The 15,877-nt window shown below is 40.7% G+C and overlaps 1 protein-coding gene across 1 annotated transcript; it reads left to right on the top strand.

The window, feature by feature from the left end:
* Nucleotides 1-1,358: 1,358 nt before the first annotated feature.
* Nucleotides 1,359-13,951, top strand: CMAS (cytidine monophosphate N-acetylneuraminic acid synthetase). The gene is made up of 8 exons (XM_005534005.3): nt 1,359-1,588; nt 4,238-4,380; nt 4,601-4,756; nt 7,352-7,485; nt 8,345-8,439; nt 9,103-9,274; nt 10,779-10,929; nt 11,688-13,951. The coding sequence occupies exons 1-8, from the start codon at nt 1,428-1,430 to the stop codon at nt 11,960-11,962; spliced, it is 1,287 nt and encodes a 428-aa protein (XP_005534062.1). The 5' UTR covers nt 1,359-1,427; the 3' UTR covers nt 11,963-13,951.
* Nucleotides 13,952-15,877: the final 1,926 nt, after the last annotated feature.

Here is a 15,877-nt window from a genome sequence, read left to right as displayed (position 1 = left end):
AACCTTACAGCTACTAATTTCATCGTATTAAAAAATAGAGAGGCCTGAAAGGTGCTGCCTTGATCTGCAGAGTAGAAGGGCAGCAGTCTCTCTCTCTGCTGAGTCTCTTGGAACACTTCAGAAAGAACAAACAACCCCCCCACTATGAATATTCTTCTTAAATGCCTGTCTACTGAGGAATATAAATGGGAATGTTTTGACAGTGATAGATAAGGTCCTTCTGATCCACAAGACATCTTGAATAACCAGAGGACATCATTGACCCATATGTGGTAGGTTTTCACTATGATGTGACACAAGACTGAGATTCTGAGTCTCCAGGAGTGACTTTGTGACTTCAACAGCCTCTACTTTTCACTTTCTAAACTATATTAAACTCCAAATTTCCGTGCAGCCTTATGTCAGCAGTGGATTACTTTATTTTTCCCATTCGGTTTCTATAAGACAGTTGGAATACAAACACCATGTGTTTTCATATTTCAATACACTTTTAGGAACTGGGAAGGAGTGCATTCCAGCTCCCCTTCCCACGACGAGGCTCCGTGTGGGTGCTCTGCCCTCTGCCGGGGCTGCTCAAGAGGGAAGGGAATGACGCCGGAGAAATTGCTTATATTTAGGGACAGAAGAAAACCCGGAACTGTTTGGCGCGGTGCCTGGGCTTGGGCAGCGCGCTCAGCTCGCGGGGGCATGGGCTCCGCGGATGAGCCCATCTCCCTTAGAGCCATGTCCTGTGTGCCCACAGGATGGCAGCCACGTCCTGCTAACGGCCACAAGGAGCTGCAGAACCACAGAATCGTCACGGTGACCTCTAGAGATCACCCTGTCCAACCCCCTGCCTAGGCAGGGCCCCCTGGAGCAGGTGACACAGGAGCGTGTCCACGTGGGGTTGGAATTGTCTCCACAGAGGGAGACTCCACGCTCTCTGGGCAGCTGTTCCAGGGCTCTGCCACCCTCAGTGTACAGAAGTTCTTTCTCATGCTGAGCCTCTTGTGTTTAGTTTATGGCCCCGTCCATCACCCCGTCCCGTCACTAGAAAGAGTCCGGCACCACCCTCTTAGCACCCTTTGAGATATTTGCATGCATTAATGAGATTCCCTCAGTCTTCCTCTAGACAAGAGAGATACACACCACAGAGGTAGGTGCGTTGGACGGTCCAAGGAGCCACGAAGACCGGACTTTGTGGGCCACCTTGTGCCAGAAGAGCACCCCCTCCTCCCTAAAAGGCGGCAATTTCTCCACCCCACACCCCGGAGTCCCCCAAATGGCGCCTCCTTCGCTGTCCCCTCCGCCTCCTTCCGCCGCTCTGCGCACACGCATGCGCGGCAGCGCAGGACTACATTTCCCGGCAAGCCCCGGGGGGACGGTCCGCGTGCGTGGCAGGGCGCGGCGGGAGAGGAGCGGAGCGGGACAGGGACAGAGACACGGGCATGGATGCAGGCGAGGGGAGGGCGCAGCCCCATCTGGCCGCGCTGGTGCTGGCGCGGGGCGGCAGCAAGGGGATCCCGCTGAAGAACATCAAGCTGCTGGCGGGGGTGCCGCTCATCGGCTGGGTGCTGCGCGCTGCCATCGACGCCGGCGTCTTCCACAGGTGCGCATGCGCCGCTTCCGTCTACCCTTCCCCTGGCGTGTTCTGATTCGGGGTGGAGGTGCCGAGGGACCCTGGCGTAGGGAGGGGTTGGGGGAAGCTGCCATTTCATCAAGAGGGTCTTCGGGATGACTGTCAGTGGCTGCAAGGAGGGCTTAGAGCAGGGATCAGGCTCTGCTCCGTGGGGCCCAGCAATGGGACAGGAGAAGCGTCGGGAACTGGGCAGGAACCAATGCCCAGGAAGTTCCACCTGGACTTTAGGAAGAGCTTCTTTACTGGAACAGGCAACCCTGAGAGTGTGTGGAATCTCCCTCCGTGGAGATACTCAAAAGCTGCCTGGATGGAATTCTGTACAACTTGCTCACCTGGCAGGTGATCCTGCTAGAGCAAGGAGGTGGGAACAGATGACCCGCTGTGGTTCCTTCCAGTCTGACCCATGCTGTGACTCTGCCAATGAGGCAGGATTGATCCTCACTTAAGACAAGGGGATGCAGTTACTGGGGCACCAGGTTAAGGGTCAGGCAAGGCAAGCACCCTGCCAGGAGCTCAGCTATCCCTTCCTGCTGAGGGTGAGCCGCAGAGGAATAAAGGAATTAAAATCTTACAACATAGTAATTTGAAATTAAAGTTGTTCTGATGCATGGTTGGGTGGTGACTAGCTGGTGATGTTTGCCTGTAAATATTGATGGGTTTGCTTTATTAAGACATCCTCATTAAATGGGACTGCCTGGCTGGAGATGATCTCCTGTGAGCTGCTGAAGCACAGGATGACTGATTCATGGTCATCTGGGTACTCAGGACAGCATGCAATGAACTTGGGATCTCCAAGGAGACCCCACAGCTCTTCTGTTCCTTTAACTGCATTCACCCAAAAAAATCTTCCTTGTTTTCTCTCTGCCTGCCCAGCAGTGAAGACAGCAGTGAAATCACCTCCTTGCTGAGATGTCTCTGTCAGCATCTCCTGGCATATGTGTGGTTCCAGGCCCAGTCAATGTGCTGGCTCCTGCTGAACTTGCTCCTGTTTTCCATTTTGGTGTCAGGGCTTCACAGCTGGACACAGCACATCAGAAGCCGTCTCATTCAAATGTCAAGTTGAAGGAGAGAATCTTGTGTGCCCATGTAACACAGAAGAGAAGCTCGGTTTGTCCCCAAGTGCCTGCAACTTTGATAGCAATAATTAGAGCTAGATAGAAACACGTGTGTTGTTGGTGTTGAGAATAGAGGCATTACAGGTTTTTCTGCAGGAGCAAGACTGAGTATTTTCTACACATTTGCTGATAATTAAAGCCATGGTTAGGATGTGCTTAGTGCATAACACAGGGGCAGGTCCCCTGTGCAAACCTGCTGCATAATGCTCAAAGCAAATTAAGTGTAGTCCAGTTAGATCCAGAGCACTTTGTATCTCATAGCTGCTCTATCATTATGTAGCCTGGAAAATGTTTCTTGCTGTATTTGAAAAGTAGAGGGTGCAGCACTGTTTTATTTTTAATAAAGAAACAGACAAGGACACTTCTGACCGAGGTTACTGATAATTTCTTAATGATTGTGAATCTATATTGCTGAATGACCTGCTGTGGCTTCTGTTTGGCATCTGAATTTTCCCAACAGGAAGCCAGTCAGGGTTGTGCAGCCTGACTTTGAGGCATGGCAGGTGCAGTAGGTGGACAGGTTTGCCTGGTCACCTTTTGGAACTTTGTGCAGGGTACCTGTTACACAACACAACTTTGGTGGTTGAATGGGGAGTGTGTATTTAAGTTCACCATCCCAAAGCAGTTTCTGGAAAACACCTCTTGTGTATTTGTTCTTGTGGGTGTGACTTGACATTTCTGTTGCTGTCACACATATTTTTCTTCTGATCATCCCACGATGAGTTTGGGAGAGGAAGTAATAACTGCAGTACCATTTGCTGTGGACAGTGCACTGAGAATGCCAGCATTGGTGAGAGACGAAGGGTGACTTTCCATAGCTTTTGTTTTTACACCTCTCATGCTTTTTTGTCACAACGATGACAGCAGTGGCTTCACAGTTGTTCAGTGTTTGTCATCACGTGATATTCTGAATTAGCCCTTCCTTTTGTAAATGTTTATTTTACCTGAACAGTCGCAATCTTGCATTACCAGTATTGGAAGTTTTCTGTGCCAAAGCACATGGAATTTGAACAGCTCCTTCTCTGGGATTGTACGGAACCCAATTAACGCATTTTAACACACTTGCAGTATAAGCTAATCTTTTAACTTTGTGGCGGTTTTGCTTGTTGTAGACTAAACTCTTACATGATTCTGAATGCTACATCCAACCCATTCACAATTCATTGATCTGTTAACAGGCCTAACAAATTCTTTGTGCTGACACTGGATTTTTCTGGTGGTACTTTTAAATTTTATTGCCTAAGCTTCCTGCATGGAATGCAACTCAAGATTCAGCTTTTACACTCTGGTGAATGTGTATGTTTTAGTCCCATTGTTAAGAGCTGCTTGTTGGGCTGACTGTGATAGTTTTATTAACACAAATACAAGAACAAGTTCCTTTCATTGCAAGGTGTAGTAGAGACATTAACAAACTGGGGGTTTTTTTCACGTTAAGTTACAACAGGCAAGTGAACAATGGTGGGATTTATTCTTTGTATTAATTTCTGTTACTGTCTGCCAACAGCATATGGGTTTCCACAGACCACGATGAGATCGAGAAGGTTGCAAAGCAGTTTGGTGCTCAGGTCCATCGCAGAAGCCCTGAAGTCTCTCAAGACTCCTCAACTTCTCTAGAAGCCATCACAGAGTTTCTCAATCATCATCGTGGTAAATCAGGGATGAAATATGCTGAGCTTTTATTTTGTAGCCCCAGAGGGATGATGCACTTATTATTTAGAAAAATAAGTAAAGCATTGAGTATATAAATCTAGAAAGATTCTTATTTTTGTTGTTGTTGTTGTTGTGTGGTACCTACTCATACCACACTTTGCAGTTGTGTTACTAAAGATATGAATTATTTCATAAATATCTCTTTATTTTTCTTTAGAGGTTGATATTGTAGGAAATATTCAAGCAACATCTCCCTGTTTGCATCCCAGTGACCTTATAAAAGTAGCAGATCTGATCCAGAAGGAGGGGTTTGATTCTGTCTTCTCTGTTGTCAGGCGGCATCAATTCAGATGGAGTGAGGTAAAGAAAGGAGGTAATATTTAGATGTTTCTGGTTACAGTTACACTTTTTTTTTTCCCCCCTCCTCAAATTCTTGCTTTTCATACCTATGCTATTTTAGGAAGTGATGTCTGAGGCATGGATTGAGTTCCCTCTGAGTTTTGTGAGGGCTTAGAAATTCCTTCCAAGCACTGGTGTCTTGATATTACTGAGCATTGCTCAGCCTTTCTGTAACTGTTCTGTAGAAATTAAAATTATATTAGCCTGTCTAGGCTGAAGATACAGTTCCAAAAAAACCTTATATGTTAACTTCTTACTAGTGGGTATTCATGTGTATTCAGACATGACACTGTTGTCCTAACTAGAAAACTGCTTGTTAGCTATGCAGTAGCTAAAAAATGACCAATAATGCAAGATAAAATCTTGGTGAGGATGGGATGACAGTCTCTTGGCCTGGAGACTTAGGCTTTGTTTCATTGTGATAATTTGGCTGCTGACTTGTGTTGCTTTGCAAAATGCCTTTGAGACGTGAGGGCTGAACTCATGTTGGTTAGCTTATCCAGAAAAATGTGACTGGTTTTTCCTAGAGAAAATATGCCTCTCAACTACAGTGGCCAAGATGACCAAAGGCTGAAATTTTACAAATAAAGACTGTACCTTGGTTTAGCCATAAAGCACCTTTTGTCCTGGTACAAAGAGCTATTCCATACATTATATATGTTGGCTTTCTTTCTATGGTTAAAGCAGAAATTTTTTCTTCATCTTTAAAAATGGTTATTTCAGATGTCGTCATACTGGAGTTTTGGGTTGAGTTTGCTTCTTGGGATTTTTTTTGTTTGCTTTTTAATGAAAGTTACTCAGGCATTACAGTTACTCTGTTGAGATATAAATTGCTTCAGATGAATTTGTTTTTTGTGAGTTTACAAAGCATCATGCTGTAAAAGAGCACGTGTAATAAATGAAGCTTGATCTGAGAGATAAGTTGGAATAAAAGCTAAGCCTTTGTTTAGAACAAACACTTGAACACTGTCATTGTTCCTCATAAGAGGAGAAATAAGTGACACTGTACAATATAAGAGGACTATAAAAAGCATGGGTAGCAATTTCAGGATTCTGTGGATTGCAGTTTAGGAAGCCACATGCACATCTTGAGATGCTGGAAGGGACAAATGTGAAAGACTGAATCTCATGCGGATGTGACATGTGGCTTCCTGAAGTGGTTGTATGCCAGAACGCCTCAAGGCATAAAGTAATGTAATTACTTCAGCATAAAATGACATCAAAATGTTTTTAATGTGGTGAGATATGAGGAATCATTCAACTGCAAGGACTGAGGAGAGCTGGAAACACATTGTGCCAACATGAGCAGCTTAAGGATAAATGCAAATGGCCTTTCAGGAGTGTGGTGTTTCAGGTGACAGTGATTCGCAGCAGCATTATACAATGTTTTTTCTTCTTTTTATTTTTCCATTTGGCTTTGGAGTACCAATCATGCTAAAAGAATTTCATGGGTTGTTTTTTTTTCTGTGTAGTTCTGTTGCTTCTTCTGTATTAAGGTTTAATATTGATAAACACTGAAAGAGGAAGGTGTCTCTCTCCAACTGGAAATGTTTACTTCAGTGAGCACAAAGCTTTAGTTAGTTATGAAGCACAAGGTGTGTGTATATCTACTAAAGCCTCAGGATGTTGTGGGTGTTTGAGAATGCCCTCTTAACTTTTCCATGGTTACTGGATCATGAGACTGGTGAATTTTAGCCGCTTTGTGCATCTGGATTGAAAGGGCTTAAGGACAAAAGTCTCTGGTCCCTGGTTCAGTTTCTGCTGCATGCACAACTGTCATTGGTAATAATATGGGATCTTCTGGGATGGTATTTGTGCAGCCAGCTGCTTGTTTATTTGTGGACACTGATTAAACTACTTATGAAGAATTAACATAATGCATATCTTTAAATAAGATATATTTTGGAGAAGTGTCAGGGTGTTTTCACAGGCATTAGTTATTCACGTATGCTCTTTTTTCACCTTCTAGATTTCAGGTTGGTCCTTTCAAGTATCAGTTGCAGTCAGGGATTCCTGTGTGCACTGGGAGAGGGAGTACAGGAATAGTATTTCTTCCACATTGGCAAGGACAGTCTGGAAGAATGTCCCTCCTACTCCTTGTAGGAACCAGTTTTGAAGCAAATAACCTCTTGGGTTTTTGTTGTTATTTTTGTTGAGTTGGTTTGTCTTTTTTTTCCTAAAGTGGTAATGAAAAATTTCCTTTTCCACTGCTAGGCATACAGAGTAGTCCTCCAGTTTATCCACAGTTCCAAGAAAGAGAAGCAATTCAGTGATCCCCTAGAGAAGTTGTGGATGCTGCATCCCTAGAAGTGTTCCAGGCCAGGCTGGATGGGGCTCTGAGCAACCCGGGATAGTGGAAGATGTCCCTGCCCATCATCTTTAAGGTCCCTTCCAACCCAAACCATTCTGTGATTCTTCATAAAGTTAAGCAACAAGAGGCAATAATGAGAGAAGTTGGTGTCTGAATTATGCCCTTAATTTTTCAACAGAAAGTTATTTAGGATCTTAAGTGACACTGAACAGGGATTATTTAAAGCTTATTTTGTCTTTTTTTTTCCTCTGTTAACAGAAAAAAAGATGACAGAACCCCAAAACCTGAATCCAGCAAAGCGGTACCGGAGGCAAGACTGGCCTGGGGAGCTCTATGAAAATGGCTCATTTTATTTTGCCAAGAGACATCTGATTGAGAAAGGCTATTTGCAGGTCAGTGCTTTTGGTTTTTCATGCTCTTTAGAATAATACATCTACTCTTGCTGTATAGGGCTCTGAATTCAATACTCTGTTTTGATTTCTGATGCAGTCAGTGTGAAATAACAGCACTCTGACCTCAGAACAGTCTGCTAATTATTTGTAACTTAGCAGGGCTAGTTGTAGCTAAAACAGTTCCAGTAACAGCATCCTCCATAGCAAATAAATTTATGCAAATAAATGTATTATATACCTATAACCCTAAACCAATACAATACTGAATTGAGTTTTGCATGAGTTCACCAGTGTATCCTAATTAACCTTCCTGCCACTAAGGGTGTGAAACTGAGCTTCATGCAGTGTCAGAGCCTTGTCATAATCTGTAAATTTGTATTTTCAGCCAGTTTAATCTTATGCCAATTTTTTACTGTAACAGTCTTTTTCCCTTTCCCAATCTGTTTACATCCCAATGTAATGATACAGAACGACACTGGGGTGTGATGGATATTTTCTCATTGGAAATTAAGTAACAGTAAGCAAATAATAATCATAGTCTTCCTAAGCAAATCCTGAAGGTATTACTGTTTGCCTGATTAAAAGATCTAGTGGAATTAGTGTGATGTAATTGCTATAATGGATAACATCTTGCACACTTTTCTCTAGTTGTAAAATGGAAATAGTTATTAACCCTGCAGAAGGTTCCTTCAAATGGTTCTGTGTAACTGGCAAAAACGTAATTGATGGTTCACTTTCATATAAGCCATGGTGGCCACTGTGTAACCAGGCACCTGGCTTTCATTGCATGGTGCTAAATCATAGTTTTGTGTTTGTGTTGACCCAAGCAGAAATTTTGCATGGGTTTTATTTCCTTCAGGGTGGTAAAATGGCCTATTACGAAATGCGTGCAGAGCACAGTGTGGATATTGATATAGACATTGATTGGCCTATTGCAGAGCAGAGAGTGTTGAGGTAAAAGCTCTTTTTATTCCCTTATTTCTTTGATGCATAATGTATGGAATTCATGATGTATGGAATGTAAGCAATGGAGATCATAGAGAATTGGGTGGTTTTATTTCTGTGCAGCATTTTTTCCTATCTCTGTTGAAATCAACCACATTACCTTTGTTACATGGTGGATTTTGATATTTTTTTTTTTCCTTAAAGTTCAGTTTGGTGAAGAGTGTAAGCCCCACTATACCTCAACAGTGAGATGTTAGCATCATCTCTGGCTTTCCCAGCTGAGGTGCCCCAGATATCCATGTTCCTGACCACTGTAACTGATGCCCAGGAATGGGAGTGTTTGTGTAGAGGGCATGAGCTGATTCCACCTCACCAGCTGCCTTTTCTTTGCAGCTGCTCTAAGGAAATAATGGTTGAGAATGGAGTATATTTTCTGTGTCTTTTTCATCCTAATTTTTAAATTGATGACTTAAATGAGCTATCTTTTGGATGGTTCTATTCCTTTCTTTGAAGAGGAACAGTGTAGCTGGAGAATGATGATGATGAGAAAAAACATTGGAAAAGAATTTCGAAGCTGACCCTTCTGTCTGAAGGTTACAGCTGTATGGGAAATATTTGGGGTTTTGGAGTGTGCAAAACCTTCCATCCTAAAAAGATAATTTCTTTGTCTAGCTTTGGATATTTTGGCAAAGAGCCACTAAAAGAGGTGAAGCTCTTGGTTTGCAGTATTGATGGATGCCTGACCGATGGTCGCATTTATGTGACAGAAGATCACAAGGAAATGGTCTCCTATGATTACAGAGATACTGTTGGCATTGATCTGTTAAAGAAAAGAGGAATCCAGGTAAGTGCTGTTCTGAAGAACATGTAGGCTCTTTACATGTCTCATGTAACCTGCACATGAAAAGATTCTAAAAAATTATATTCTTGCAGCATAGAAGTCAAGGTTTTTTCACAGTACTTGTGATCAAGCAGCATAATATATTGGTTGGGACAAATGTTATCCCCAGAACCCTCAGAGGAAAATAAGCGTTTTGAGAAAGTTCTCAATCACAGTAATTCCAGCTCTTTCTCCATTTCACTGAATCATGCCTGGGCTGAACCTTAAAAATTATCTTGTTTTAATCCCTCTGCCAGAGCAGGGACACCTTCTGCTATCCCAGGTTGCTCAGAGCCCCATCCAGTCTGGCCTTGATCACTTCCAGGGATGAGGCATCCACAGCTTATCTGGGCAACCTGTGCCAGGGTCTCCCCACCCACCCTCCCCAGCAAAGAATTTCTTCCTCATACCTCCTTTCTGCCAGTGTGAAGCTATTCCCCCTTGTTCTGTCACTTCAGGCCCTTATAAAGTATCTCTCTCCATCTTTCCTGTGGGCTCCCTTCAGGCACTGGAAGGCTGCATTTAGGTCACCCCAGAGCCCACTCCTGTGGAATCAAGTAGATGTTTTTTCAGCAGTCCCTCAGCTTCATTTTCTGGGAAGCCAGAGGGTTAGGAAGCTTGTAATCACTGTTTTGTTACCTGTAGGAGCCCATTTCCATACCTTCTTTGACTTGGAATGTTTCATTAAAAGCCTCTAGGTCTTTGTGCTGCACTTTATTTCTAGTATATGTTGCTGATACAATCATGCCTTGTGCTCCACTTCTCTTCCTTCTGTACTTAAAATCAGTGCCAAGCATTTGTTTGTATTTAAAAGCAATTAGGGAAGATAAGCTTGTCTACATCTTTGACAGAAAACCTGAAGGATTTGCATCTGAGATTTCTAAAAACCCTGCTGCAATTATCTTCTGGTTTTAGCTTACCTTGTGCATAATTCCTGAAACTTCATACTTGGAATTAACTTCCAGAGATAAATGTGCTGTGCTGCTTCAGTCTGTGTAGTGTTGGTTTGATGCTCTAAAATGCTGCTATAAATAAAATTACGGTATTAAATAGAGGGGCAAGGAAAAAACTTCATGTTCTGCTTTGCCAAATATTTCAGAAATCTTTCTTGGGAATTTTCTCATTCCACCCTGTAACTTACTAAGAACATACTGCACTAGACAGTCCATATGCCACCATACTGTGATATTTAGTGCATGTTGCATTTCAAAAGAAAAATGTAAATTGTTTTTGAACATCAGGGAGGGCTGCAGAAAGGCATTTCACTTTCCTAAAGAAACCTCAAGACTGTTTGGTTTTGGATGCTAATCACTTCTGCTCTGAGTTCTGAAAATCAATCATTCAATGCTTTTCTGGTACCTGAGAGAGGTTCTACAAGCAAAACTGCTTTATTTTGTAACAGTAAATCAACTTATATCTCTTTGTATTTCTTCAGATGTAGAACTTACTCTTAATTTTATTTCAATAGGTTCGACTCATCTCTGACAGAGACTGCTCAAAAACACTGTCAGCCATGCAGCTGGGATGTGTAGCAAAAGTCAATGTAACAAATAAACTGCAGGTTCTGAAGGATTGGCAGGAAGACATGGGCTTGAGCTGGAAAGAGGTGGCTTACTTAGGTAAGTTCCTTTTCTTTTGGTTTATTTAATTTAAATAGTATAGACAAATAGAATTTTTGTACTACTGCTGAGATTAAAACCACTTTTCTCTTTGTAAATACACCAAATTTGATGGGATTGCTGTGCACATTGCAGCACACAGTCATCAAAAGTAGGTATTTTTAGGCCTGTTAGGGTACAATCTAAATGTTACAGACATTGATGAATCTGTGTAATTTGGTAAGGGAAGTCTTCACTGGTTTTCCAGTGGGATATAGAAAAGCTTTTGTTTTTAGGAAACATTTTGATTTCAAAATGTTGATAAGCATATACTTAGAGCTGACAATTTTGAACTGATTCTAGTTCATTTCAGAGGGATATTGTATAGATTACGTTCTAGATGGTAATCAGAAATGGACAGAATTAGAACTGAAAGCTGTGCGGTTCTGTGCTAAACTGTATTTCAGTGACAGGTTAAGTGCAGAGTCCTGCCAATGCTTATTCAGCTGCTGACATAATTTTACTGCTCTTAGAAGCACTGTTCTCTTGCCTAAAGATTGTGAAGTGTGATCAGCATTTATATGGATCACCAAAATTTTCCAACAACTGACATGCACGTGCAAAGTGCTGTTGAGCTTCTGAGATGAACATTGTGACAAAAAAAACACAAAAAACAAATTTCAAAAATCAGATCAATGCTTTCACAGAAAAACACTGAGAAAAATACTGATTATTTCCCTTCTGTGACATTTGGCCTTGCCTGTCATCTTTCTCCCTAGGAAATGAGGAGTCAGAGGTGGAGTGCCTGAAGCAGGCAGGCATGAGTGGTGTGCCTGCTGATGCCTGTGCTGCGGCGCAGAAGGCTGCTGGTTACATCTGTAAGAGCAGAGGTGGCTGTGGAGCTGTGCGGGAGTTTGCAGAACACATATTCCTGCTCTTAGAGAAAGTGAACTCTGCAAGGAAGCAACTGGAAGAAATCAGCTCAGCAGGGAAGGAAATGGGAAGAAATGAAAACAGCAGGAAAGGAAATAAGGAACTGATGGAAAAGGAGTAATGCCATTGGTCAATCCTGCTTTTCTTCCTCATTGCATCCATATCCCAAAGGAATGCTTACCTTTCAAACTTTACAGCACAGTAGAGTAAAAAAGGTGTCTCCCTCTAATTCCAGGTCTCACATTCATGATTATATGCTGAAAATACGATCATCTCCATGATGATTTTAAAAGCCATTGAAGTGCAATGGGAGGAATGCTACAAAAGAGAGTTCCCTGGAAATCTACTCTTAATCATCACACCTGTCCTGCAGGAACGATGCATCTTTATTTCATAATCTGAATGTTTTCAGGGATCAATGATTTTGCATGACTTGAAGATTTGTAATTCAGGCTTAGAAAAACCAAAACTTCTGTCAGTTTTGCTCATGTGGTTTGCATTTCTTTTATGAAATGCATGGTGTTGTGGTTGTGGGATTACATTTTACAGGCTTTGTCCTTAGCAAGGAAGAGTTTTAACATATGCTGGAGATGTCAGGTTTAAAATACTATCAATAAAACTTCCTTCCCTATTTTTAAAATACAACACAAAAATATTTGTTTAAAAAAGCACTTTAGCATGTGTTCAGTTTTGAGCTTATAAATAATTAAATCACATTTGGAATTGTGCCTCTTGGAATCTGTTTATTTTGGGTTTTATTGAAGTGCCTAACTTAATATTTTGCCAAATTTGGAGTTAAATTTCCTGTTGTCTTTGAGATCTTTGCAGAAACTCAGTTTCTTTCTATGAAGACTTTATTGCAACATCAAGTGAATTAAAGCCAAATTAAAGTCTTTATGTTTATTGTATGAAAAGTAGCTGCTGTTTAAAAAAAAAAAGGAAACACCAAACCATGGTTGATGTGGGTTTATATAAAATATATAAACAGAGTACTTTTAGCATGTTAAAGCTCACATGCTTGTATTTATTGAAAATAGGATTTGTATTGTACATTACAAATACAATAATATGTATCAGAGTCAAATTCTGGTTTGGGGTATGCTAAAAAATACAAATACCTATGGTACACAGGCAATTACAAGTTACATAAATGATAATTGCTTGTTATTTTATTTTGCTTCTCTGCTAAATATTGTATTGTGTAAATAGTTATACTCCCAGTATATCACCTGATACATTGACCTCAGATAAACTTTGTATTTACTTCCTTTCACAAAGCAAAATGTTGAACTGAAATTATTTACTGCCTATCTACAGTTTACTGTACTAATCAGCTCTAAGTCACCTAAATTTAAGTGTCTCCTTTCAGTCACGCCATAGGGTTCCTGTGCTGGATAAATCCCATGGACTTTGATGAGAGGAGAGCTGCATTTTGGACATCAGTGTTTTCACTTCGATGGATTCTTGTTTAGGAGAACATGGTATAATCTTACATTGGGAAGAATATGAAGGATAAAAGCTCTAGAGACTGTTTACCAAAAAAGATACAGGATATGCAGGATCTGCTGCCTAAAAGGTTCAGATTTGTATTGCCCACATTGTAGTGGAAAGCCTAATTACAGAGTAGGAAGAGGGATGCCTTAATTACTCCTCTTGATTTTATAGAAGAGCCTCAATCATATGAAGGATTTAGGGGTCAGAGAGGCAGAGACAGTGAGGGTAAGTCTGTCACTTTAGAGGTGAAATCCTAAGTCACAGGAAAGGTTCAAATATGTAGAATATTTTTCCAAGGCCTGCTCCAGTACATGTGACACCACAACTGCCTTTGATTAGAGGGGCATTACTCATTCAGAGTATCTTTCAGTGGTCACTTTTGTAATTCTAAGCTAATTTTGAGATCATATTTTGGCCATGTGAGTGCTTGGTTTTTTTGCTTTAATTAACCTAAAGTATTCTAAAGAAGATCTTAGGTAATGTGGGCTGTTCAGTCATGATTATGTGAAAAGGAAAAAAAAAGGAACTTATGTAAATATTTGTAATAATCTATTACAAAAAATAGCTGATTACCTCAAATTTTATTTTAAATAAACAGATTTATCTAGTCTTTTAAGCAGAGAATGGTTATGGGCTGGCTTGTGCTGAATTTCTGCACTGCAAATCATACACTCCCAAGTTCATGTGCCACACAAACGATTTATGATGGCAAAGGTGGACAGATTTAATGCCCAAATTAATCACATGCACACCTTCACCTACTTCTGACTCCATTTATTTATTTTTATCTGCTCTTTCTTCTATTCAGTTTATCTTCCTCTCCAGCTCCTGTTAGGTAATGCAACAAGTTCTGGCCTTAAGTCCTTTCAAATCAATATGAATCACATATATCTCACCCTTTTGAAGTCATCATATGTTTTAATACTTGCAGATTTCAAGTTTTTAAGACTTTGAAACCTTTTAACTTTTAAACACATTTTAGCTAACTATTTTTTCCAGAGCCTGGGGGGGGAAAGGTTTTTTGTTTTAATTATATTTTTTTTTCTGTTAGTGTGGTATTAAAACACTATTTACTGTTTCCAGAAATAAGTCTACATGAGTCTAGTTCCAGCCAGCAGGACCAATCTTCCTAACTGTTACCATTACAAGAGCAGTAATGCTGTCCAGAAGAAAAAACACCATTATGTGTGAACCTGATGCATAAATGGGTTAGAAAAACTTATCAGTAATACAGTTGTCCGAAAAAAATCTTTGGATGGTGGGTTTGTTTCATTCTGAGACAGGTTGGTCTATCCCCATGTCTGATACTAGATATGTTTATGGATGTGGCTCTGGTTTAATAGAGTAACCCCCCTGCTCTGGGGGAGGCATGAAAGCAAATGAGCAGTGAGCAGTGTGAAGGTAATGATAACGAATTATTCAATTTAGTAAATAGAGGGACTGGTGAAACTGAGAAGATACATATAAAATAAGCTGGACTTAACTGAAAAACAATCCTAATTAAAATACCCATTTTCACGGAGCAGTTATAACTCAGATAAGTATCTAGTGGTTTGGAGTGTGTGCTAGCAGTTGAAAAAGGAATTATTAGAAAAAGAACAAATAGCAAATAGGATAAAAAGAATTAATCCACTATAATGCAGTGGTTTGTATATGTCTTGAATACTGCATGTTTTGTTTGTGTTGAAAAGTCTGTAGCATTCCAAAGGTTTTTGGGAGGATAAAATGGATGAAGAAAGGAATCAGGTTCAGTGGCAGCAGTAGCCAATTCAGAATTCTTCACTTTGGAGGAAGGATTCTTCACTTTGGACTGAAGGGAGTTGTATTAAAATATGTGTAAAATTAAGGACAGGAAGCCGTGGAAAGGCCACTGAAGACTCTAGCAGTGAGCAAAATCAGGTGCCTGAGGAATATAAATTTACCATGTTGTATTTGGTGGTGCTTTCCAGTTTTTCTATGGCCTCAGCACATTTGCAGCTCATGGATTTCCAAGGTTGGACATAGGTTACAGTCATTTAATGAACCTCAGAACACTTAAAAAAGGCCTTGGCCACATGTTTCATGAGTCTGACACTTGATACAGTTCTGGTTCTGAACCTTGGAGTCTTCCTCCTATTTCATGTGTAGGAAATACCCAACTGCATTTTATCTTTATTTCGCAATGTGTGTTAGTGGTTCATTCCATGTCAATGTGTAGCTCTGACACAGTGAGCAGCAGGACATGGCATAACTATTATCAATAGGACAAATGTAATGTTGGAAAATTAATGAAAATAGGGCAAAAGTACACACAGAATTATGTACATTGGATTAGGAACATCAGATGAATCAGTGGTCATTATTAGTAATAGGCAGTAGTCTGACTACTACCTATACATTTATAATATATATAGATACTATATACTACTATCTATATATCTTCTATCATTAGTAGTCAGAGATCCTCACAGTAAATTGTTGTAAAAGTTTTTGGCCAAAATGTACTCAGAGGTTTGAAGAACATTCTGGAAAGTACCACATTTTTCCTGATTGTTTGCATGCT

This window comes from Pseudopodoces humilis, chromosome 5 (genome assembly GCF_049639895.1).
Source record: "Pseudopodoces humilis isolate 2021_Gansu_Grassland_sample_001 chromosome 5, ASM4963989v1, whole genome shotgun sequence".
Taxonomy (NCBI): Eukaryota; Metazoa; Chordata; class Aves; order Passeriformes; family Paridae; genus Pseudopodoces; species Pseudopodoces humilis.
Note: the sequence above shows the minus strand (reverse complement) of the source record. Positions and strands in the feature narration are given on the sequence as shown.